This window comes from Episyrphus balteatus, chromosome 2 (assembly GCF_945859705.1).
Source record: "Episyrphus balteatus chromosome 2, idEpiBalt1.1, whole genome shotgun sequence".
Classification (NCBI taxonomy): Eukaryota; Metazoa; Arthropoda; class Insecta; order Diptera; family Syrphidae; genus Episyrphus; species Episyrphus balteatus.
In genome coordinates this window covers 89,958,485-89,984,118 of record NC_079135.1, presented here as the reverse complement: position 1 = coordinate 89,984,118, position 25,634 = coordinate 89,958,485, and the positions used below count along the sequence as shown (strand labels likewise).

Here is a 25,634-nt window from a genome sequence, read left to right as displayed (position 1 = left end):
ACTACAACTCTATTTACTTATTTTTGAATGCTCTCTGGAAAGAAAAGGAACTTGCTTTGTGCGATGCAACATCCTCTTTGATTCTCGAGTACAGATTGTTACCGCTTTTTGCGAATTGCTGTATTTTTAATATCCTGTATCTCTGGCTGTGTAAGCTTTCAATATCCTGTTATTTGAATGACGTTGTTTGGTTTTTTATTTGTGAATATGGATGTCACATCAGAAATCATCACCAAAGTGTTGAATTTCTTTCTGGTCTGATAATAACGCATTGTGTGACTTAAATTTTATAATTAAATATTTAAATATAATGTAAAGTGATATTTTTTTTACTTTTTTAATATTAAACAAAAATTACAAACTTTAGTAATTGTTTGACCAATATAAGTGAAATTTAATAATAATTACAAATTTAACGTTGGACCACATTTAAAAAAAAATGGGTCAAATTACCTAAATAACCGTTTATTATGATGGATAGCAGAATACAAACCAATCACAGTTGACCGGATTTATATTGCAAAAAAGAACATTAATTTTTAAAACACAAAGTAAGTATATCTTTTAAAAATAAAATATATTTTTTTCATAAATTATTTTAAAGAATATAATCCCTAAAATAAAAAAAAAAAAACATAATAAAAGTGAACCAGCAAGAAGATTAAACAATGCACTGTTGATGGAGACGGAGAGTAAGGATAAAAAACAAAATCCTTCATAAATCCAGGAAATAGAAAAAAGAAGTTACGTAAACAACTTTTTAATATTTAATAAGTTTGTTTTAATTTTTTGGAAGGTTTTTTTTTTCTTGTTGTTAAAATTAGTTATTACAAGGGTTATGATTTCTATGGAAAAGCATACATTTTATGTAAGGCTTAGTGGCAAGGTATCTTATTATTAGAACTGTAGCAAATAGTATGTATTTGTTACTAAAATGCGGGTATTTGCTTCAGTAACGAGTAACGAAACGTTACTTTCTAAACAGTATCGTTACTCGTATGTTTTGTTACTGGGTACTGAAGTAACGAAACATACGAGATACGAAACATATGTAAGAGTAACGACCCCATTCCAATTTCAATACTAAATCATCCGATACATTAGATACGAAACGAAGTGATACACTCAATTTGTCGCATTTAGCTTCTTCTATCGACATCGTTGTCGTAGTTCGAATGCTAACTCCAGATAATTATCTTGAGTTCACTTTTATCTCAATAAAGACAGTAGTGCCAAGGTATCGTTGTGTTATCGATAATAATTTAAACAGAAATATCAAAAGAGACGTTTTGGTATTTTCTCTATGTGGCCAAAATATACCCGCGCCGCAACCAATGTGTTTATGACCTTTTTGTTAATGGTCTTGAAATGTAGCTTAAGAATATACAAAAGTTTTTTGGTTTTTCAAAAAATTTGTTTATTTTCACTGCAAAATTTTCCACTAAAAAAAAAGCAGAGAAAACGATGTTTGAAAATCACTCTCAATAGAAAAAAAATTAAAAATTGTTCGTAATGGTTGTATTGAAGTGTTAATATTCCGAGATCTACGCGATGTACTTTTGAAATAAAGGTTTCTAAAGAATTGTGATAAGATTGCTGAACGAATATAAACAAAAAATTACCCAAGTTTTGTCGAAAAATTAGGAAAAAAAAATTAAAAAAATTTCCACGTTTGATTAAAAAAAAATCGAAAAAAAAATCAGTAGGTATAGATACCTTCAAACTCTTATAACATGAGAACGCCGCAACTTAAATTAATGTTTATGGCCTTAAAATGTAGCTTAGATTATACGAATTGTTTTTGGTCTAAAAAATTTACACCCTTATACCTACCAAGGTACCAAAAATACTCAAAATACCAAACATACCAAACATACGAAACGTATCAAATACATGAAATATACGAAATGTACGAAGAATGCAAAAGTAACGAAACATGCGAAACACACGAAACATACGAAATATACGAAAAATGCGAAACATACGAATGTAACGAGTAACGATATTATTGATGCGAGTACTAGTATCAAAAGTAACGTATACATGCGGGTACTCATTTTGTCGTTACTTTTACAGCCCTACTTTTCTTTTCAAATGGCATTCAATCGTTAATCCAAAAATTTAGATAAAATAAGAGTAAAAGTAACTCTAATGTTAAATTTTTTTAATGAACAAGATTATGAAAAAAAAAAAAAATAATTTGATATTTTTAAAGAATTTTATAAGTAATGTAAACAAAAAAAATAAAATCTGTTTTTATAAATAATTAAACAAAGTTTTAAATGATCTTTTACACAAAACCAAGTATGCTATTTGATTTCTTGTATAAAAAAAATTTAAGAAAAAAGAAATCGAAAATCGTTAGAGACGTTTAAAAAAAAATAATTTTGTAAAAAATTTATCAGCCAGTATACAAAAAATGTATTTAAAAAAAAAAATTTAAATATTTTTTCAAAATCCAAAAAAAAATTTCTTTAAATTTTTATATAGTTAACAATTTTTTTAACGTTATAATCTTTGAACAACAACAAAATATTGAAGGTTCTAACACCAAGTGTTTATGGCTAGAGTTACAGCATTGTTTCATTGTATCCAACTGAAATTTAAAAATAAAAAAAAAAAACAGTGATAAGCTCGAAGATGGAATAAGTTTCCGAAATGCGTCGCTTTTAAAAATTATTAAATTATATGTAGGTAGTGATAAAAGTATTCAATACAAATTTTAATTTATTTTATATAATTTTTTATATTTTTTTTTCTTTATTTTTTTAACTAACACAACATGGAGACAACACCACAAATAAAAAAAAGTACGAAAAATTAATCTAATAAATCTAAGTCTATATATGAGCTGTTATAAGACTTCATTTTATTTATGAGTACTAAAATTATACAAAAAAAAATATCGCCAATAGCTTAACTCTCCATTAACTAGATTGTAGTTTTTCCCTAACCTTAATATTAAATTTTTTAACCTCAGAAACATAAACTTACATCACCTCTATCCCACCCTTTCTAAATTTATCCAGAACTAAATAGATAAGATTATTTCCTAAGTACAAAACTTTATAAATGAGCACGATTTTATCCACTTTTATCTCTCATAAATACTTTTCCGACACATGTGTGTGACCGAAAAAGACAAAATTATTATTTATTGGATAAAGATAAATTTATCTAAGTACTTATAACTTTATCTATGTATCTTTATTAGTTGATATATGTACATTCATATCTTTATTGGGTCTGGAAAAGGACATGTTGTTTCAATTAGATACTCAATGCGGGTGTAATAAATTCCTCAAAAAAAGACACACACAAAAAATGCAATTCACGTCACAATAAAAATACTTACAAAATGAAACACAGAAAATGTGTGTGTAGTTATAAGGGTTGAATTCATTGCACGACATTTTAATACTGTTCAACACTTCCACTTTGCCAAAGGGCTGCAAGTTGAGCATAATTTCAACTCATTAATTATATCTGCCTTGTTTCCACTTTCTTGCAATTACTCGCAGTAATAAAGTTTTCATGTTTTTGCTCCTGGAAGTTTTATTTGAGATGAAAATAATAATACAAAAAAAAAAATAAAATTAATACCCCTTTCGCATAAATTCCTGAGATTCAGATTGGCAGTGAAGCTTAAACATTACATACTTATAAATGCATTTAATTGCTTAATGCATATTGATTTACATTTACTTTTTCCATTCGAATTTCGTCACAGATTGAGTACAAACTCAATTATTTCCATGCTTTACTTTATGATTATATTGGGTAGTTAAATTTTGATATTCAATAGTTTAAGACTTGAATTAATGTTGCGGAAATTACCAACATCCTAGGATATAAACAACTTCCTTGTTGCAATCCACATATAACTTGGTCAAATTCATTTCTCTCTCTGGTCAAAATGGGGAATAACTACACACAGGATGTTTGTGTAGGTCATAGAAACGAAAGAATTTTAGTATATATCCCAATTTCGTACTTTGAAGGATTTAATATTTACTTTAAGCTGCATTGATAAAAAAAAACGACATTGATGTTAAAACTGTTTGAAATAGATTTTTTTTCTTTGGAAATACAAAAAACCTTATTCATTTCGCCTGCAAAATCTCACGAAAATCAAATTGAAAATGAAAAAAAAAAACACTCGAAACCAACCTTCTCAATTTAATTAAGACTTTTACAGCCTAATTTTGAAACGTAGTATAGACAGTGCATAACACTATACACTCTTTATAATGTTTTTAAACAGAAAATTGCTATTTATAAAATATATGCAACATTGCATAGAGGTTGTATAAGCTAAAAGCGTTTAAGGTTGCTTAGAGCCTGAATAAGAATGTTTTTTTGGTTTCCGAATTTCATCATATATTTAAAAAAAAAAAAAAAACACCCTTTAACTCAAGAAATGTTTGTACACTTTATGGATTCTTAATTCTTATACTAAACAAAACTTTTTTCACCAAGTTTTAAAAATTAATAAAATATAAGTCAGTTGTTATGATACCTTTCACACAACTCAACCCACCAAAAAAACACCCTTTCACCCAAAATATTTTTAAAAACTTTATAAATCCTTTGTCCCTGCTTTATCTTAAACCTTCATCCCGAATTTTTTCAGTGTAGCATGTTTTTCACATGGGTTTCGGTTATATTTTACCTGTTGAGGTCAAAAAACAAGCACCCTGGTTTTTAATCAGCAATAACTTTTTTTAGAGCAATCGTATTGACTTTATTTTTATGTCATTAGATTCAGTATCAAAAAATACCTTTAAAACATGTGTCATATACCTAATGATGTTCAACTCACAATTTTTTGCACTATATTCTTGACCTTCGCTTGTCCGCGAAAAAAACACCCTTCCACACAACTTTTTTTATAGACTTTTTGTATTCTTGGTTCTTATCCCAAAAGCAAACTTTGTGCCAAGTCTCATGATTGTAACAATTTTTTCTTTTATTTGTTGATTTTATGTACCTACTATTTTACGTGTACTAAGGGCCAATTTTTCAATAGTCAGTTAAACAGTCAGTTAGTACTTATTCCTAAGGATAGGGAAAAATTCAATTTTTCAACAAGCAGATATAGCTTATTCCTAAGAATAAAACTATCTGCTTCTTTCGGAGACGAATAAAAATTATTCTAAGGAATAATCTCAACAAAAATATTGTGTCAGTTGTCAAAGCTGTTTTGAAAGAATTTAAAAAAAAAATACAGTGGAACACAAGAAAACAAAAACAATCATGAATAAAAATGACGTTTAATTTTAAATATTTTTGAATTTGACAATTTTTTTTTGTTATTCTGTAGAATAAATTATTCTTGATTGAAAAATTCAATGTTTTTATCTGACTGTTTATGAGCCTAATAACTTTATTCGTCGAACAGTTAACTGACTGTTTATTAGAAGATTGAAAAATTGGCTCTAAATGAACAAAAACTAAAAATAAGAAATTGTGTTTTTTTGTAGATTTTTTCCTAACTTACTTTTGTAGTGTATTCTCTGTATTTTCTTTTTGCGTGTTGTTTGTTTTTACATAGAAATTGATTCATGTACGATGTACCTATATCTTTTTTATTGGTGTAATTTTTTTTGGATTTTTAAATATTTTAATGTGAAACAAATGATGAAATGTGTTGTTTTTTTATATAGATTTTCTTCCTATAAGTATGACATCGAAAACTTTTTTTTTTTTGTTTTGTTTTAATTTTTTGTTAGTTTTCGGAGAAGTTATTTTATCGACAGATGGAGTTGTTTGTCGTGATTAAAAGTATTAATTTTCCAGTTTTAGTACTTATTTGGACACAAATCTAGCATAAGTATAATGGGTAGGAAAATGTTTTATAAATGAAAATTTATATAACGTGCATAAAGGCTACATAAAACTTTATGCATGGTATAACTATGACTATGAAGCTGTTTAGAGCGTGTTTAGTGAAATCTAATAAATAAGAGAGTTTAATTCAAAAAACGTATAAACATTAAAAAAAAAAACGATATCTTGTAACTAACAGCTCATGTGAAATTTTGTAGTAGGTCATTTGTTAAAATCTATAAAGTGAGCATAAAATATTATTTAAGAATATTTAACGTTTTGAATTAACAGTAAAATGATTAGCTGGAGTAAAATAAAATGCATGTCAGAGTCACAGGAACTTGCTGTTAAAAATCAAGTTGTTTAAATCTTTAATTTTTTTTAATAATCAAAAACAACATCATAAAAGAATTTGGGCTCCAAAAATGTATGTTATTTTATTTATTTTAGTTAAATATAATTTTGAACAAAAAATTCAAATTCGTTAGATTATAAAAAAACTAGTAGGTATTTTACGAATAGTTTTTTTTTTATTTTTTTTTTAATAAAAATGGAATGCAATTTTGTAGTAATTTATTGAAGATCTAGAACAAAAATATAAAAAATTTGTTTAAAAAAAAAATAAAACACGAAAAAAATTTTATCTTGGATTAATATTTAAACTATATTTAATACTTTTTTGTAAAAGAAATTTCGTTATAGAATAATTCCATAAAAGGTATTCAGGATTAAAAAAAAGGACTATCCTTTCTTACGAATAAATTATTAAAATTGTATTAATAAATAAATAAATAAAACATACTTGATTTTTAGTACTTTTTTATAACATCTATAATAGGAGAGCCAAAATAAGAATGAAATCAGTTTTAGTTTTATTTACAAATCCTCAATGGACTCATCATTCTGCTTCATAATTAAAAAAAAAAATATTTTCACCATTTTTTACTTGCTCTATAGGGCAAGTATTGGTTTCGTGTCGAAAAACAAAATTGAGGTTTTAATCAAAACCAACATTACGATGATGGAGAATTCCGAAAAAGTGGGTCCCGCAATTCCGTCCGTGCGTCTGTGCGTCCATCTGTACACATTTCCACAGCCTAAACGGGTGAATGGATTTTCTTCAAATTTGGTACAGATGATTTTTATGGAATTCTGAAAGTTGTTTTTTTTTTTTGTTTTTTTATATCTCGTTTAGAACGTATACCTCCCATACAAAAAAATCCGATATTACGAATTTCTCAAAAACGGCTCTAACGATTTTGATTAAACTTTGTATACGTTATTTAAAGCAGTGGCAATTAAACTGCACTAAAGTTCTTAAATCGACATTTTTTTTCTTGTAATATACTAAAGGGTTGTTTAGGATTAAAAAAAAAATAAAAATTGAAATAACAGTCAGGCCCCATGATAAAACAAAGTGGCTTATTCAATTCGTTCTGTCTGCTTCAATATCTAATTTTTGGATTTTATAAGAAGTTTCTCCTACTTTTTTTTTTTAAATTTTCTTGAAATTCTGTTTTTATGTGTGGATAAATAAGAATTTTTTCAAAAATATGTTTAAGAAATGCTTACCTATATCGATACACGAAAAAAAACCGATGAATTTTAAAAGCTTCAAAACGCTTTACTCTTTTTTTACGCAAGTACGTTCAACTTACTCGTGCGTTTTATTTGTTCCGTATATTAAGCATAAAACACATCCTTTTATTAATTTATTTATACCATTTCAAGAAAGTATGTCACGGCATAGAAATAATATTTCACAAAAAAAGTTATCGAACTCACAAACTCTTCATCTAAAATTAAGACTTTGTAGGTACCTTTAGCACTTAAATAACCATCCAACCGATAGACTCGATGATAGGCAAACTCTTTTCTTTGACTTTTGTTTTGTTTATTGTTTCCGAACTCCGATAGGTTGTCAGAAAAAAAGGCAATCTACTATACAACAACGAATTCAACTACTTAGCCTCTATGATTGACAGGTAAAATGTAGATTGCACTTGAACAAAAAAAAAACTTTTTCTTGTTTTGTTTTGCGGCATTGTTGTGGAAGAATGTGTGTAGGTACCTATCTAAGTTGGTATCTATATTTTCGTTGTCTTTCCGAATGTGAGTATAAAGGCTTCAATTGTTGTTGATGGCTTCGAAATTTGATTGAATATTTCAATGGCCTCATCATGTTGAATGTGTGTGTTCGTTTTTCTTTACATTCATCTCTTTTATCAACTCTATTCTTGAGTACCTGAGGTCCTGTCACTACTTCTTGAAGTTATTTGATTTGGGGTGTATTGTAAACAGTTTGATATAAAGGGTGGCGAAAAATGGATATAACTTGTGGTGAAACAATTTTTTGATCGTGCGTCAAGGTGGTACTTTAATTAAGTGGGCTACAGAATATTCAAAGGAAATACTCTATTTTTTGGGAATATTTCATTTTTCATATTTATTTATTTAATGTTAGAAAATACTGTCTTAATAAAAAAAAAAGGCATTTAAAACAGAATCATCTTCTTGGGCCTTTTCGACAAGATTCCATGCCTTTTCTGAACCAGTTTACAAAACAAAATTGAATCGCATTGACTTTTAAGCCTCAAATTGGATTGTTTTTACAAAAATACATATGAATGCAAACTTTTAATTTTAAAATATAAAACTTAATCAATAAGAAAGATAGCTAAAGCTAATATTTTAAAATTTCCCTTTTTAAATGGCGATTTTAAATTTCATGAAGTTTAAATGAATTGGACCTAAATTGAATAATAGCTAGACTAGCCTTACAACTTTTACACTTTTTAAAACGGATTGCTATGAACATCATTTAAATGACTTCGTCGGCACGGTTATTAAGAAAAAAAAGTTACGCATACACCACAGTGACCCACAAATTGTTCGATTTGTTACTTGATTGACCTTTCTTTGAAAATTTACTCATGATAAAATAAATCAATAGACAGTTAAAGACTATAATAAATGGAGTCCCCTTTTACCCATTAAGCTCTGAAAAACTTTTGATTTTCATGAATCATGTTCAACTAAGTGATACAATTAGTGATATATTAAAAACAGGAATACTGAGTCCTTAAAGTTTTGAATAATATTTTTTTTTGTAAAAGGATCTTATGAAAAAAAGGCACTAAGGTCCTAAAAATCAATGGCAAAAAAATACCGTACGAACTTTATCAAAATAGTTGTTATTAACGTGGAAATTAAGAATAGAAAACTCTGATCCTGTGAGCTTTTCTTTTAGGTGAAGAGTAAAAAAATTTAGACTAAGTAAGAAATGGCACCCTATTGATATATCGTAATAATGTTACATTCAGATATGAGTATCTTAGGAAACCATACAATTATTTTTGATGAAAGGATTTTTTTCGAAAAAAACACGAAATGTGGAGTAAAAGTTTGCGATTATTAAAATTATATCTTCATTTTATAAATAAAAACAATCATTTGGCATACCAAATAAGCTCCGTGAAGCCAAAACTGCGACCTTAAAATTTTTTCCACACAAAATTTTAGTTTGTTCACCCTTCAAAAATTTTTTTTGAACAATCTCTTTTTTTTATAGGAAGTCTAAGAAAAATGAAAAATCGTCTAAAACGCTCAAATTTTGAAGCAAACCTGTAAAACTAATAATCTAGATATGCCTTATTTGGCTAGCTCCGTGAAGCCAGAACTTCGACCTTAAAATTTTTGAGCCAAACTACATAATCTTTTTTCCGACTTTCTATCAAAAAAATTGCATTAAAAAATGTTTGAAGGATGAAAAACGAAAAGTTTGAGTGGAAAAGCATGGAAAAAAGATGAAAAAACAAATTAGATTATGTAGTTTGGCTCAAAAATTTTAAGGTCGAAGTTCTGGCTTCACGGAGCTAGCCAAATAAGGCATATCTTGATTTTTGTATGTCTATTTTAAAGTTCTTATTTCTCTAGGACTCACTTGTAGAAAAACTTTTTCCAAAAGTATTGTAAATTTTGGATTAAGCTTTGAGTTTTTTATTTCACTATAAAATCCTTGTCATCTTCTTTGTATTTTATAGGTATACTCATGGTAAGTCGTTGAAATTTTTTACAATGCGAATTGTACCAAAACGTACCAAAGTAGTAAAAAACACTTTTATAGCCTTTTTATGCTATTTCTTGGATTTTTTGAATAAATTAGCACATTTTTTACATCTTTCTATTTATTTTCATAAAAACATAATTGCCAAATATGTAACGCCAAAATAATCAACTTTATATGAAAATAAATATGAAAGATGTAAAAAATGTGCTAATTTAATCAAAAATATCCAAGAAATACATAGCATAAAAAGGGTATAAAAGTGTTTTTTACTACTTTGATATGTCTTTTTCTTTGTTTTAAATTTTTTTAATTTTGTTTTTCATTAAATATGAACAGTTCTAAACAAATCCAAGAGCGACCGTCTTTTTGACATCAATTTAGCTAAATTTCTAGCTTATATTCAGTTTTGTAAAAGAAAATTCTATAAACGCTTATCCTGTCCGCCATTTTGAAACCACCATTTTGAATAAATAAAAGTTGGAAAATTTTTCGTATTTCTCATACTAATATGCTTCAGTGTCCCAAATTTCATGACTTCTCGTCAAAAAATGGCCGCGTAAATGATTTTTGACGCCATAAAGCACCACTGTGCGACGAGGAGAATGATACATCGTCAAATCCCTCTTGACCGACAGATTTTCAAATCTTTAATGAGTTCATAGCATTCACTGATTGTGTCAACTTCATTTTTACTTCAAATTTGGTACAAATAATAATTTACCAAATAGTCTAAACCATTAAAAAAAATTCGTAAAAATAGGAATTTTGCCATATTTCGACAAATTTCAAAACGCATTACTTTATTAAAAAAAAAAGATGTTAGGGTGTTTAAATCTTTTTTGTAAAAATAGGTACCATTTTTTTAAATATTTTTTCAAGATTTAGAGCCTTTGCGCGGATTGAAGATATTAACGGATTTTGATTATTTTTTAACCCCTTCTTAGTCTTCATCAATCACAACTTTTCCGCGCTATTACGATTTGAAAATCGAAAAAAAACCAAAAACGACCTACCTTAATAAATACCCAGGAACTTGGCTAAATCGTATTAATATGGTACCATTTCTAAAAGTAACGTTATTGAAGAAACCCTTTCGTAGAAAATGCTACAGATATATCAAATACATTTATCTACAGAAAAAAAAAATGTCTCCTTTTATTTCGTCGGTTTTTAAGACTTGATTCAGTGTCAGAAACTAATTCAATTTTAAATGAGATTTCTAACCTATCCGAAGTTCAATTGTCATTTCTGGTGGAATCTAAGTTGCAAGTTAATAAAGAACTCTCGGATGTTATACATTGTGTCTTTATACACATCTCGAAAAAGATACATATATCTAGGAAAAGTGTTCAGGAACTCTTGGAACTTCCGGTAAATGCAATAAAATATCCTTCACAGACTAACAACTGCACCATATTCTACAATTTGGTAAACTTCTAAAGCTATCCGAGTGTGTGTGTCTTTTTGTGCAATTTTGTTACCACTCACACACACACATACTCTAACATTTACCTGATACACTTACACCACAATAATATAATGCGTTTGCAATTCACTTTGCTATAGTTGGTAAATGCGGTCCTGATGACTGACTCGTCATCATCATCACCAATATAAAGAGCAACCAGTTTTCGCATCTGACATTGCCACTAAAGTGGGTGAGTCAGTTTGAATTGTGGCTCTAGGGCTACCATATTACTTTCCGGGTATGAGAAATTCATCTGATGGCTTAAAGGGGTGGTGGTGGCGGCAGCCACCTGTTGTGAAATGATGGAATCAACTGACAACTTTTTCTCGGCACATTGTCTTACAGTTGTACTAGGTATATAAAATGGCAAAGAGGGATAGATGGCTATGGTATTTCGTTTTAGGGACATCTTATTTGATGTTGGCTGGTGAATGCAAACAGATGTAGCAGGATTATACTAGGTTTTGATTCAAGGGTGTGCGTGTATGTTTTAGTCGAAGTTGGAATACATCACGATTGATTTTGTCTGCATATATTGAAATTCTATTTTTGGATTTTCAGGGCGTAGAGAGCTTTTACCTCAAAAACTGGAAAATTAATATGTGACTTTTTGTATTGCGTTACAATTTGTTTAAGCTATATGGGTGCTTCATTTGCTACATGGCAGAGTTACCCAATTTTATAACCAGATGTATTATTATCGACTATGGAAAGTCTGAAATTTTATGCGAAGGATCCTGTTCGATTCGATTTGATTCATCAAAAGGAAGTGTCTTAACACATCATTGAAGATGAAATTTCTGTTCACGAATATAAGCCATATGGATGGAGTGCCATGGGGCTTATGAGGAATTTGAAGAGATACATCATACATTTATAAATAAATTGAAAGCAGAATTATAATGACTTTGAGTCACTCAAAATAACTGCAGGTCCTATTTACATTAATGATCTTTAAAAATATACAAATGTGTATGTTTAGGTTTTGAGTACATATTTTGAGTGTGAAATACTGCTTCAAACAATTCATATTGGTTTACCCTTCTTTGGATATTATTTAAAATATTTTACCTTTTTCGTTTAGCAAAATGTCAGTAGTTTAAGTGAATTAATTAATGTTGATTTAGTCAGATGTTTACTTTGTTAAAAATGTTAGGACATTCACAATTGGGTGTTAGAAATTTGTAAATAGTTATACAGAAGTGAAATAATTTGCTTATTGTATTTATATCAACCGTAACTTGCGGGCCTGTAATAGGTAGCTATGAAAAAAAGCTAACCTACTGAATGTATGGCCACAAACGATTCCAAAAGCCAACTGTGCAGGTATAATGTCCTTATTACTTCATCGATTACTTCATCTGAAAATTCCCAACTCTAGCCTCATACAGGACATGGTATTTATTAACGTCCCTTACTTTGGCGGACACTTTGCGGCGGAATAAAAAAAAAATTAATCTCATTAATTGTAGCCAAAAATTTGTAGCTCGCATAGTTTTTGAATTATTGAATTGTCCGCTAAAATAAGTCTGAAGTTAGCGGACAAAATCTGAAATGATTAAAATTAATGAGTTAAGTTGACCTCTAAATTTGTAGCTTTTTTAATGCTTTTCAATTCCATAAACTTGGTTTTTGTAGCCCCAACAGTTTTTTTTTTTATATTAAAAATTCCGCTAAAATAAGACTGAAGTTAGCGGACGAAAATAGGAAAATTAATATTTTTTTTATACCCAAAATTGTATCTACATAATTAAATGCTTATTTGTAGCTCAACCTAGTCATTTTTTATTTCAACTTAAAGTTTCAGAAGTGCACTTCCGGTTTGATGAGGCCAGTTTAAACTTTAAAAATAAAATCACTTTTTTAACTTTTTTCTTTTGCCATTAATTGTAGCTTTTGATTACATTATTTTGTAGCTCAACCCGTTTTAAATTATTCCAGATTTTGTTTTAATAATCATTTTTAGGAAAAAAAACAAAACCGACTTCCATGGATCAAAACTGGGTTTTATGGTTTTTAAAATAGTTCCTATGGCTAAAAATGAACGAAATTGAAATGGGACCACACAGCCACCAGCTTTCCAATACAACAAGAATTATCAAAATTGGTTCACTCAGTCTAAAGTTATGCGGTAACAAACATAAAAAAAAAAAAAAAAAAATACAGACGAATTGAATACCTCCTCCTTTTTGGAAGTCGGTAAAAAAGATAGCTCAAAACCTCTCAAAATCCAAAAATAATGCGAAATTTTAAATAACCTAGACTAAGACGAAATCCAAAAACCTCGATTTTGTAGCTCGATTAGTTTTTTTTGTTATTCAATATTCCGCTTAAATTAGACTCAATTTCAAGTTAAAATATTACTTTAACATAAATTTGTATGAGTAATCAAGCGTGCCTATGCAAATTTCTAACTTTAAAAGGATTATAATTTTACCTACATACTAACTAAATATCTATAAGATTAAATTTTGTCTTTTGTGTCATATTGTTTAAGATTTTCTTTAAGTCGATTTTCTGATGAATAGGTAGGTATAAAAGTTCTCTTCAATATTACGGTTTTCATTTCTAGGATATGAACAAAATTTAAATAGGTACAATGTACCTATTTATTTGGTATGTTTTCTTTTGTAGAATTGACATAATATTAGTGAAGCAGATTAGAAGGTTTATTATTCTATTCAAAATTTAGATATATGATTAAATTTCCCAAAATTCTATTCATATGTGTTATTGCCATATTGTCATTTCTCTTAAACAAAAGTGTCAATTGAATTTATAGAATTATTCATAGGTAATATATATCCTACCTTTGACATGATTTCAAATGCACTCGAAGGATTCTTATATACACTCTGTGTGGGTTGATTTGGGTCTATTTTAATTTGTTGTTTTTTTTTCACACACTTTTTGCATAACAGTTGCGACTAGAGGTCGACATATTAAATTTAACGTCTTGTTGAATAGCCCATAACTAGACCACTAGAAAGATGCTCCCAATGATACATCATTTGTTAAATTATAATAAGTAATCTAGAAGTTATGATGAAACAGATGAACATACAATTTTTTTTTATTTGACATTTGCAGAAATATTGTTAAAACAAATTCTTTAAGTTCAATCTCACTCAACTGAGGACTAGTGAATTTTGATATCCATATATGTACATATCATGCGTTATATTGTAAAGTTTAACGCAGTTGGATAGAAATATGATTCGAGTTACGGAATTGAGTAAGAAAATACTAAAAAAAAAATGTTATTCAAATCAAACCATCCGGAGTGTATTTAATTTAATGTTATTGACATTTCACTCACATGCATGTTGGTGCCAAATAAAGAGAGAAATTGGTTTTATATATACATAAGTAGGTACATATCATATCAACATGTCACTTGGCAATTGTAAGGATGGTTTCACTAATTGGAGTGATTGGTAATATTTTTCAGGCAGGATCTATTTCCTTTTTTTGAGTACTCTTAAGCATAATTAAACATGAGAAGCCTGGGCAATTTTGTTTAAAATCTTTTTCGATTACATACACACACACACAAACTTTAATTCCCATTTGTCTGGTTTGTAATCCTTTTGAACAGGGTTTTACTATTCGGTAGAAATGTTATATGAATTAATTGAAATTTATGTTATTTTAATTACTCATGTATGCAGTGTATAAGGGAATTATGTTTATTATGTGCATTTATTATTTTGATTTTCAGTTTTGTGTAAATATTTATATAAAATTCGATCACTAAATAAACTTTTCATCAGAAATTGGTTACTCTATTTAATTGAAGAACAGAATAGTAAACTTTTTTTTTAATTTTTTACTTTTGTACTTTGTCTATCAAATCAAAATAAAAAAAATTTATATTTTTCTTATTTTTTTTCAGAATGTTAGGTGGAGTAGCTGGTCGACATATGTCGAATCGACGCAGAGGGTCGTCACCAATGGTCCGAATAAGTGGTGGAATTATGACCAGTTTAGAAGAAGGTGGCGGTAATGCTCAAATGATTCCACGAATACCACCTAGAAGAAGACGCGCAGTTACCACAAGTGACCATAAAAGCTGTGCCCTTATACAAACGAGACTGAAACTAGGAGATATAATGTAAGTTAATTTTTGATTAATATTTATTTTAATTTTTAAAAATAAAATAAAATGGCGTCTGAGTCCATCGCACTAACCATTGATCCATGGGGCGGGTACTACATAAAAAAAAAAACAATTTTAAATTGAGGATTTTGTAAAATAATTTGAAGTATAGACCGCAGCCTGGAGAGTGTGATATTAGCCTCCTTTTTTTTATCAAGGTCGAAAAACGAAAATTGCATTTTTTTAAGTTGTTCCGGGTTTTTAAAATTCAACACTTCGAAAGTTAGGTTCCAAAAACCAAAAACTTCTAGAACCCCTTTTTTTCCGATTTAAAGTTTATGTCTATTTCTCGAATTAATTATTATTATTATGGTTCAAAAAATTTAGTTCCTAAAATTTGTATTTTTATAAACATAGCTTACTATACCTACTTTTTGCAAAGAGCTCTGAAGGTTTTTTAAAATTGATTTCCAATTTGAATATTGAATGATATAAAAATCATAGAATTTCGTGTTTTTTAAAATAGGTACATGATAGTATTAACTCAAAAACGCACTTGAAAAAAAAGCACTTCCTTGTTTATATATTTTCAAAAACTTCCAAATTTTCTTAAATTAAAAAGCGAAAAGTTTTTGTATCACCAATGCAATGATGTAGTTGCTAAATGTGTTGATTTAAAAAATTAATACCTATGTAAATTTGTCATAAACTGCTTAGAGCCGTTTGCCGAATCAAAACTTAAGCATTTAAGTTGTACATAAATCCTTATGTGACAGTTTACACAGAGGAAAAAGTAGGGAATAAGAGAGTTTATGTACAACATAAATTAAACATAAATTATTTAAGTTTCGATTTAGCAAATGACCCTTATTCAGCTCCATTTTCTAATTTTAAAAATCTTCTAGTTGAGAAATCGGTAATTTTGAACGGAAAAGAAACCAATGATTTGCAACACACAATTGATCCAGAGAATTGAATTTTTTTTTAAATTGTTTGAAATAGTAGTTCAAAAATAAATTAGACTGGTTCAATTTAGACAGAATACAATTGTTTTCAATTATTTTTGTATAAATTTGATGAAAAGCTTTTTCTTTCCGCTACATACAAATATAATTTATAAAAGTGTCTATTTATATAAAAAGTATAGTTTTAAAAGTACAACCAATTAAATGGCACCTCAGGCGGGTTTTTATTTGTCAGCCATATGAAATTTTCAACAAAAGAAAACCATTCAAGTGGAAATCAATATTCAATTTCAAACTTAATTAACGAAATATTGCATTGTTCTATACTTATAAATACAATAGAAACGCATTCCAAAGGTAGGTATATGCTGAATAATTGGTTGATACTCAATTTTGTTTTTAAAATTTGATTTCATGTTACACATACAGAATATATGTAGGTATTGTGTTTCAACAATCCAAGCAATTGAGCATTTAAATTCAATTTTAAAGGATTCGCTAAATTCCCTTAAATTGTTCATTGTCCTTTCATTTTAAGAACATTCATTTCGAAAACAAGTTTAAATTGAATACCTACCAAAAAAAAAATTTATTGAAACTAGAAATTTGTTTTGTAATTAACGTTAAGATAGTGCCATAGTGGATATTTAAATATTGAAATACATAACTCACTATAAAGTAAGCACAAAAATAATAAACTTTCCCATAAAACAGCAAAGACTCAAATCCTATGAGTGTACACAAAACTTTCACTTTCGAAAATGAAAAAGCTTATATTATATGTAAGCTTCAAGTATAGAAATAGGGTGATGCGTATTAGAATTTGTTTTCCTTTCACTAATGTTCAGTAATTCTTACTAAAAGTAAAGTTACTAATATAGAAATGTATGGCTACATTAGGCTGAAGGCTGATTTGAGACTAACTTGATGTATCAATAGTTTTCCATTAGGTCTATAAAATAATATCGTCACCAAACTATATAACAAAGAAGTTAGAATAAACTATGTAAGCGGATTTGAAAAAAAAGACAATCTTTGTTATTTCAACGAATTATGTTTTCATATTTTTTTTTCTTTCGATTACGTAAACTGGTAAAAATCAGATCGGAATTTTTCTTATCACATGTTTGGAATAATGCTCTTATTTGTAAAAAATCATTTTATTTTTAATGCATTTGCTTTCTCTTACAAATAAAAAAAAATATATTTAATGCAAAAAAAAAAAATTTATTGCAACTGAAAATATTAGCATTTACAAAAAAAAATTATTTTTTTTATTGACATGATAACGTCTTATAAATGATGAACCAAGGCAGCCACCACAAAAAAGTGACGCCATTTTCTCCCGTTCCACTCTCGCAGTGCGGCAAAAATTTCAATTCAAAATTAAAAATAAACTATTTGAGATACAAATACCTTTTATAGCTTATTTGAATGATAATTACCTAAACCTTAATACAAATGAAGGATTTTCAAAAATTCCTTCATTTAATAGGGTAAATAGGGGTAAAACAAAATTGCAAAAAATTGGCTATTTTCTAAACGCGACAATGTAAAGAGTTGAATTTTTTTAATCGATAGATAGACTGACAATGGTATTGAAAAAAATTCTAAAACATTTCAAAACCAAGTAATAAATGGTTTCCTAAAACTAAAACATGAGGTAGACCTTTAACGAAGTAGTGATTATAGGTAGGGGAAATTTTTTTTGACAATTTAAAAAACGGCATTCGAAAGATAATAAAAAAAAAGTTATTGGTCACTTACAGAATTTTTTTTAAAATCTGCGTTTTGAAATATGAATTTTTGAAGAACACCTACTTATTTTGGGCAATTTTTGGGTGAGTTTTTATTTTTTTTAATTTTTCGTAGCGTTCAATTATATCAAACTTAAAGAACATGTAGTCTATGACCGTGCGCATACATGCGCAAAAAATTGGTGTTTTAAAATGATTTTTGACCGAATAACGATCAAAAAAACTTGTCCCAAGTTTTTTTTACCGTTTTTACCGTTTTTTATTTTTATCTTTTTTTCTTCAACAGATAAATACCTACATGAAATTTATACTGTAGATAGATAAATAGACAGGACCATATCTGTGCAAAATTTCAATAAATTTTGTATGGTTGGCTTAATTTTTTTTCTAGGCATCGCAGAAATAAGATTGAAACGTCATATGAAAGGAGAAATAATGACCTTTCACATGATATAAATTTTTTTATAGGTTGTCTAAAAAAATTGATTCAATAGCGTGAGAAGATAAAATTTTATGTTTTTTTTTGCTTTTTTTTATGAAAATATATATATTTTGCGCTGAAGCAATAAGCTTTCAGGTGGTATAAAATTTATTAAAGGTTGTCATATCAAAAAAATGGATTTTTGGGTGATGGATGTGATTTTTTCACTTTTTTCATAAGAAATTATTGTTCTTAATAAATTATTTTAATACTTTTTGAGCATTGTAAAAATTTAAATGTATTTTTTTTAGCTTTTTCTTGTAAATTATGACTGTTTGAAATAAATAAACACTTCAATTGACTCATTTCAAACAAAAGCACACAACCTGTTTTTTTACGAGGTTATCACGTAAAATCATCGTCCGTAAACCGGCTTTACAGACAACCTCTTTTTTTTTATTACTAAAAACATTTTGCATTAAAAAAAATTGTATTGCAAATACAAAATTTTCTGCAAAAAATCAATGCAAACTGTGCATTAAATATTTTTTTTTAAATATTCGTCGAGTTCCATAGTTCACAGTTTCAATCAAATGTTCGAACAAAAACTTTTATTCTCGAATAAACTATTTCAACCAAATTTTCGGTGGCATTAAATTGATTGGCGATTGATTAAATGGTGCATTGAATTATTTGGCGATATCATTTCTAAATGAAGTAATTCCATGGTAACTCACGTTACATTAAGAAAAATTGTCTAATACATTTTAATATAAATTGATACGAAGAAACTGTCCATGAATGTAGCATTCTTGTCATTTTTATAATAAAGTAAAACATTTTTTTTATTTTAACCATTTACTTAGAAAATAATAAAAGGCTGTTGGTAACTCACGTTACTACAAAATCGGGCACGAGTTTTAAGAGTCCCACCAGTATGAAGTTTTTCTGTGAAATTTAGAATTTGAATTTGTTTTAAAGGAAGAATTTACAAAACCAAACATTTGTTCAATATTTCGGAGAAAAATTTCAAAATATTTAGGTAACTCGCGTTACATACATTTAGTAACTCATGCTAGCTGCGATTTGTATTTGCAAAAGTAAAGAATAGATGCATTTTCACTAAATTAGTTTTTAAATCGAATATTGTGTAACGAAGCTTGCTTAAGTGTTAAGTTATTTTAGCAATCACGAGTGGATATTGTCATCGTAAATATTAGATTCGTTTTGTTTTCTGTGGGCTTGTTTTTCCGTCACATTCATGTGAAATTCTTTTGTAGTAACCAAGCTTATGCTTTGAAAACGCTTTTAGGAATTACCCTTTTTCCATTTCACCGGGATTTTGGAAAGTTGGGCTTATTAGATAAACTAGCCGACCCAGCCCTCGAAATTCGAGTGCCAATTTGTTTTATTTGCAACAATTTTGAACACAATTATACAAAAATAGTTTCTTTATTTTGTGTAGTATTTGTTGTTGTTGTGATTAACTACACTTTTTGAAGACAAAATACACAGGAATATTTATAATATACCTACTTTTTGATATATTTTAAACCTGATTTAGATATTGTTGAACTACGTTTTAACTACGCTCAACTACGTAAAAAAAGTATCGAAAAAGAAAATGCAAAGTGTAATCGCCTTAAAGGCATTGTGTTTGCACCTTGCATTTTGCGATTCAATTCAACCTGTTTCATGTTCCATTTGTTCAAATTCCATCATTCAACTTCACTCAAATTTGTCATTCACACCATTGTATGACTTTGTAGGTTCTAGTCTTAGATTGCAGAAGCTTAAATTTCCGGAAGGAAGAGGGCGTTATTTATCACACTTCCATTTGAAATGATATTTGTGGTATTCAGTTTTCCAGGAAAATTTAATGAATGCGTTCAGATATTTATTAGAGATTAAAGATAGGTTCACATTTATTAAAGGTGCGTTCAGGTGTTGATCTTGACAGTATACAGTAATAAAAAGGTAATCCGTGGTACTGTGTGGCAGTAAAATTTTAAGCAAAACATCCCTTTGAAAGTGAGAATCGACATTTTTTAATCAAACAAATCAATTCTTAAGGCTTTATCACACCAACTGCGTCGCACGATAACGTTTTTTTTTTATGTTAAAACCATAACTACAATGACCTAAAAAGTGAAAAAGTGGGAAATTTACAAAATTAAATTTTTTTTATTTCTTTCTAGCGCTATTTGTTTTTGGAAAAAACTAGAAAAATTGTTTTTGAAATCAAAAACTAAGCTTTCTGCATCATTATTTTTAATCTTGTGGTGGGAAAAATGTCACAAAATGAGTTTGAAAATTTTCACTTTTTCACTTTTTCACTTTTTGCAAAAAGTGGTCGTTGTAGTAGTTATACCTTTTAAGCCTTAACAACATTGGCTCAAAAAGTGAAAAAGTACAAAAGTGAACATTTTCAAACGCATTTTTGTATGGTTTTTCGGGCTAGAAAATTAAAACAAACAATGCGGAAAGCTTATTTTTTTGTTTTTTTTTTTTTTTTTTGTTAACTCTTTTTTAAATTTTCAAACTCTTTTTTTGACAGATTAGAAAACCTTTTTGCTTTAATAAACAAAAACAAATAGCGTTAGAAAGAAATAAAAAAAAATTTAATTTTGTAAATTTTAAACTTTTTAACTTTTTAGGTCATTGAAGATAAGGCTTTTCGGAACAAAAAAGACGTTTTTGTTAGTTTTCCCTGAACCTCAAAAGAAAAACGCTTTGTCATGCGGCATTTGGTGTGCAACAAAATATTAGGGCCTTTTATGGAAAAATGTAAACGTCTAAAAGTGAAAACTTGGTAAAATGGTAAAGGAACTGTCAAATTCTTATGTTCTTTTAAGAGAGGAAAGGACGAAGATAGATTTCATTGGTTTCATTATTCAGGTTCTGAGTGATTTTATATAAAAATACTGCAAAGCAAAAATGTATGGTATAACCTTTGGTGTAGGTTACCTTTTTTTATTATCAAAAGTGTTTACAAAAGATTGGGCCTTAGTAATAGACTCGATTTTAACAAAAAAATTCATGGTAATAAAACAAACATCTTACTTACAAACTTAGATAACTAAAACTTAGAAAACTAAAACAATGAAAGTTTACCATAGTTAACATGCGATCTTAAGACAACGCACCAATGTGAAACCACCTTAATGTGTTTTGTTTTTTGCTGAATGCTTTCATTCATTCATTCATTCAGTCATGAATGACATTTCATTCCAGTCGATTGGAAATTTTCCAACAGATATTCCAGTTATTTTTTTTTTTTTTTTTTTTACATCGAATTATAAAAATTAATTTAAGTATTTCGGTTGAAAAAAAAGTAAAAAAAAGAATACATTCTGCACTTCTAGATGTCATTTACTTTCGTTCGGTATATAATTTATGCCCCTTCGGTGATGATGATGATGATTCTGCATTCTGAAAACTCAAACACACTTTGAATTGGGTTATACAAAGCACCATCTCAAAACTACAAAGCTATCAAGGAATCCCGTACAACAATTTATTGTCGCATTACATGAAAGTGAAAATAAATTTTATTTTATTATGTAGTAAAAAAGATCTTAAATCTCAGTGCATTATATTTGATTAAAATTGGGGTTGCTCATCTTCGTCCACTTTGACTTTTTTTTATTGAATTATCTCAGTCATTTCTCATGTTTATTATTTCATGAAGGGTACGTCTGTTTTCATAACAATTCAACTAGACTGCGGTCAATTTATGTGTTCAGTTCAGTCTACTGCTGAGATCTTGATTGCAAGAGATCAGTAATACTTAACGCGTCATTTTCATGGTGTTGATTCAATAAAATATTGTGTTCTATATGAATTCTGTGCGACATCAGAGGATTATTCCATCTATGGAACTGTTTTTTAGTTATTTAATTTTAATTAATTTGTTTTGAAATTTTACGCGATTTAATTACCTATATCAAAACATTATGGATCGAGTTCGAAGGCATGACACAAAATTGATGTCCATAATTTCTTTGTATTATTTTTGTTTTTTTTTTTTTCGTTTAAGATATGGAATGTATTTCAAAAATATATTCAGTGCTTCTGAAGCCAAACGAAAGGCTTCAGGTACAGAATTAAATAATATTGAAGAAATGATCAGAGAAAGTGTTGAATATCGAAGTTGGTGAGTTGATTTACATATAATAGCAAACTTATAGCTAAGTAATATCTATAAAAATCTTTTGTTAAGAAAGTTTTTAAAATTTAAAAAGGGTGAGTTTTCAAAAGAAGTACATTTTATTTATTAAGAACCACTAGAGTTTGTGTGAATTGTAAAAACAAATTAGTATAATTCATTGTACCTACCTGATGCCTTTTTAAATAAAGAAAGATTTGTAGTGGATAATAGAATAAAGTAAATTATAAAATATAAATTATTTTTGAACAACAAATTTAGCTCAGTAAAATTTTGCTTAGTAAACAACAACAAATTGTTTACAGAGAAATTTGTTTTCTAAACTTTTGCATTATTTAACCTTCAACAAATAAAGGATTTATTAAAAATAAAAAATCGTCTGTTGTTGTTAAAAGCATAAAATGTTAACTCAGTTAAATACTCACTCCCAATAATGTTCTAATCTCAAAGGAACTACACATATAGCAATTTTATTTACGAATATTTTTTTTGTTTCATACTTTTTTTAGAGGATAATTTTGGAGTAGGGTAAGTTCAGGCATTATGGCGCACCTCAAAAATAACACACTTTCAATTCTCTAACAAAAATATAAAAGATGCAAAAACTAAGATCTTCGTAAAACACGTGCAATGTTATAATTGCACGTCCATACGAATATTTTTTGGTGAAAAAAAAAGAAACGAGAAAAAAAAAATTTACCGTTTATGAGTTCTACAATAATTTTGCCTTTTTTTCAAATATATGTAGGTATCTCGGTTAATATTCAACGCAGGTGTTTAGTGTAAACAGGCAAATACAGAGTAAAGTGTTTGCTTTTTTGTGTAGCGGGATCTATTTAATTAAAATTCAAATGTCTTTTTTTTTTTATATTATAATATTTGCACTATGTGTAATATGGCGTAGTTTCTGTGAGGGCAATATGGTGCGACTGCACCATAATGCCCTTACCATCTTTCCATGTGAAACAAATTCCATGCCTCATGTCATAATTTGTCTCTAACCAAAACGTATTTATTTTTGTAGGTACATTTATATGTTTTTTTTAACACAGAATATATAAGAGTTTTAAAATCTTTTTTTTTTATTAAAAAAAATGATATGAGTTGTGTGTTGTGTCAATAAAAAGATCAAACTTTTAAAATAAGAAAAACAATTTTTGAATATAATTATAATTTTTGAATAGTTAATAATGGTACCTAACATAGAACTGCTTTCTTGAATTCAGATTTTCTCGTAAACGACTCAACTGATTTCAACAAAAAAATTTGTAACGTTAAAAAAAAAAAATAATAAAAAATATTAAAAATTTATTTTGTTTTTTTTTTTATCTTTTTTTAACGGACTGAAGTTTTTTTTACCGACTTCCAAAAAGGAGGAGGTATTCAATTCGTCTGTATTTTTTTTTTTTTTTTTTTTTTTTTTTTTTTTTATGTTTGTTACCGCATAACTTTGGACTGAGTGAACCAATTTTGATAATTCTTTTTGTATTGGAAAGCTGGTGGCTGCAGTGTGGTCCCATTTCAATTTCGTTCACTTTTAGTCATAGGAACTATTTTAAAAACCATAAAACCCAGTTTTGATCCATGGAAGTCGGTTTTATTTTTTTGCTAAAAATGATTATTTAACTTTCTTTTTATTTGTCGATTTATATTTTCTTTTAAATGACGTATCAATTTTTTTTTTTTTAATTATTAAAAAAAATTGTTTCTAAAGATTTTGAAAATATTTTTTTTTAAGAAATCTTTGATACACTAGATATTAAATGTCTTATGTACTTTATTTTTAGGTTAAAACACTTAAGAAAGTGTTTTTGTTTTTAACTAAATGAAATTCGCTTGAGAATTTGTAAATTTTTTGATGAAATTTGCATTTAAAACATAGAGCAGTCAGTATATTATATATTTAAGTACCTAAACCAACAGAAAAATACTTTTTATTCTGTTCCCTTCCTTTTCTTTCTTATATTTATCAAATTAATAACTTAAAAGTTCACTAATAAAATTAAGTTAGGTACTGTAAAAGTACAACTTGTTAACTATTTTTTAATTAAAAATTTCAAATTGCAAAAAATAATCAAAGTAGAGAAAATATTTACGTTTGAAAACCTTCAAAACAAACAACAATTCATTTCAATATGCTATATTCTTCCAAACGAGTGCAGCGCCAAAATATTTACTCATGCACAGTGGCATTTTCCATAAAAAATCTATAATATAATAGAAGACAACAAACCAAAGTACACACGAACTCCCTTTCTATTTAAATATATGAAATATCCTTTCCCCTTTAACTACCTCTCTCTATATCACAACCTCTCAAATACACAAATCATCGAAACCAAAAAATCCCTAAAAAAAAAAAAAAACACACATCCTCCCCCTCAACCACCGTCAACCGGGGTCCCCCTTCAAAAACAAATTGAGTTCATCAAAAATTATCATCAAAGATATTGAATAACACCCCAGAAGTGTGTGTGTTTGTGTGTATTTTTGTGTTGAAAATGTACAACCCCCACGCAAAATCAACCCAACTAACAAAAATCTCTCTCTCTATATCTCCCATATCAGTATGATTTGGTGTGTAAGGAATCTTAATAGTACACTCTTGCGTCAAATACCGGGAAAAACTAAAAACAACCCCCCATCCCCCAAATTTGAAACTACAAAAAAAAAAAAAAAACTAAATTATAGAAAATGAAAATCCAGTGGGAAATTTCCCAACAAAACCCCTCTGCAAAATGAATAAATCTCACTCTCTCTCTCTCTCTCTCTCTCTCTTTCTCTAACTATCTCTCAATTTTCTCTTTAAAGCACATACCCGTACACTGTACCCAGTGTATAATTCTTAAGCAAAGTAA

The 25,634-nt window shown here is 28.1% G+C and overlaps 1 protein-coding gene across 25 annotated transcripts in view; it reads left to right on the top strand.

Moving 5' to 3' along the window:
• Positions 1–421: 421 nt before the first annotated feature.
• LOC129912627 (voltage-dependent calcium channel type A subunit alpha-1) overlaps positions 422–25,634 on the top strand; it is a 174,023-nt gene continuing 148,810 nt past the window's right edge. For 11 of the 25 annotated variants that reach the window (XM_055990954.1, XM_055990953.1, XM_055990939.1 and 8 more), the window contains exons 1-2: positions 423–551; positions 15,262–15,480. In XM_055990954.1, coding sequence (XP_055846929.1) covers positions 15,263–15,480 — 218 coding nt within the window. In that variant the 5' untranslated portion in view covers positions 423–551; position 15,262. Of the gene's footprint in view, positions 552–15,261; positions 15,481–22,631; positions 22,765–25,634 lie in introns of those variants that run through there. The other 14 variants (XM_055990948.1, XM_055990942.1, XM_055990952.1 and 11 more) reach the window with 3 other exon arrangements.